The sequence below is a fragment of the Aplysia californica genome, unplaced genomic scaffold (genome assembly GCF_000002075.1).
Source record: "Aplysia californica isolate F4 #8 unplaced genomic scaffold, AplCal3.0 scaffold00569, whole genome shotgun sequence".
In the NCBI taxonomy this organism is placed as follows: Eukaryota; Metazoa; Mollusca; class Gastropoda; order Aplysiida; family Aplysiidae; genus Aplysia; species Aplysia californica.
In genome coordinates this window covers 426,951-427,489 of record NW_004797839.1, presented here as the reverse complement: position 1 = coordinate 427,489, position 539 = coordinate 426,951, and the positions used below count along the sequence as shown (strand labels likewise).

At 40.6% G+C, this 539-nt stretch overlaps 1 protein-coding gene across 1 annotated transcript in view; it reads left to right on the top strand.

The window, feature by feature from the left end:
* Positions 1 to 231: 231 nt before the first annotated feature.
* The window catches only part of LOC101860686, a gene marked incomplete at its 5' end in the record, with an annotated part of 102,483 nt that continues 102,175 nt past the window's right edge, over positions 232 to 539 (top strand). The window contains 1 exon segment of the mRNA XM_005107015.3: positions 232 to 277. Within this exon segment, the coding sequence (XP_005107072.2) occupies positions 232 to 277 (46 nt within the window).

The window sequence follows — 539 nt, the reverse complement described above, 5'->3', positions numbered from 1 at the left end:
TCTACCTGCAGTTACGTTGTATCCCACTCAGACCGTGATGGTCCTGAAAGGTGCGGTCGTTAAAAGGTGCCTCCTAAATTATCTAATTATGTAGATCGAGACGCAAAAAGTGTATTTTTTAACTTACATTTTAAAACAAAATGAGACCTCAGCTTCAACTAGACATGTACTACCATAGCATAATAATAATATGTACTGTTTTTATTTTCCTCATAACTCTCCATGTTTCAGGCCTCTCACCCGGACGAAGACCTACAGGATTTGCTCAGCCTAGTCAGTAAGTACTCTTCTGTATTTTACGTTTTTTGGCTCCTCCTTCGGGCCTTTCTGATTTCAATATTTGAAAACTCATCTTTCTCGCCAGTTCCAGTTATGTTTTTCCTTTTTTTTTCTCCCCACCCCGCTCCCCTCTCTCTTAACATTTAGTATATAGGTATGTTTCTATTCGACCATGGTGTGTATGCGTTTGTGTGTGCGTATGTGTGTGTGTGTGTGTGCGTTTGTGTATTTGTGTGTCTGCGTGTGTAAGGGAGAGAGAG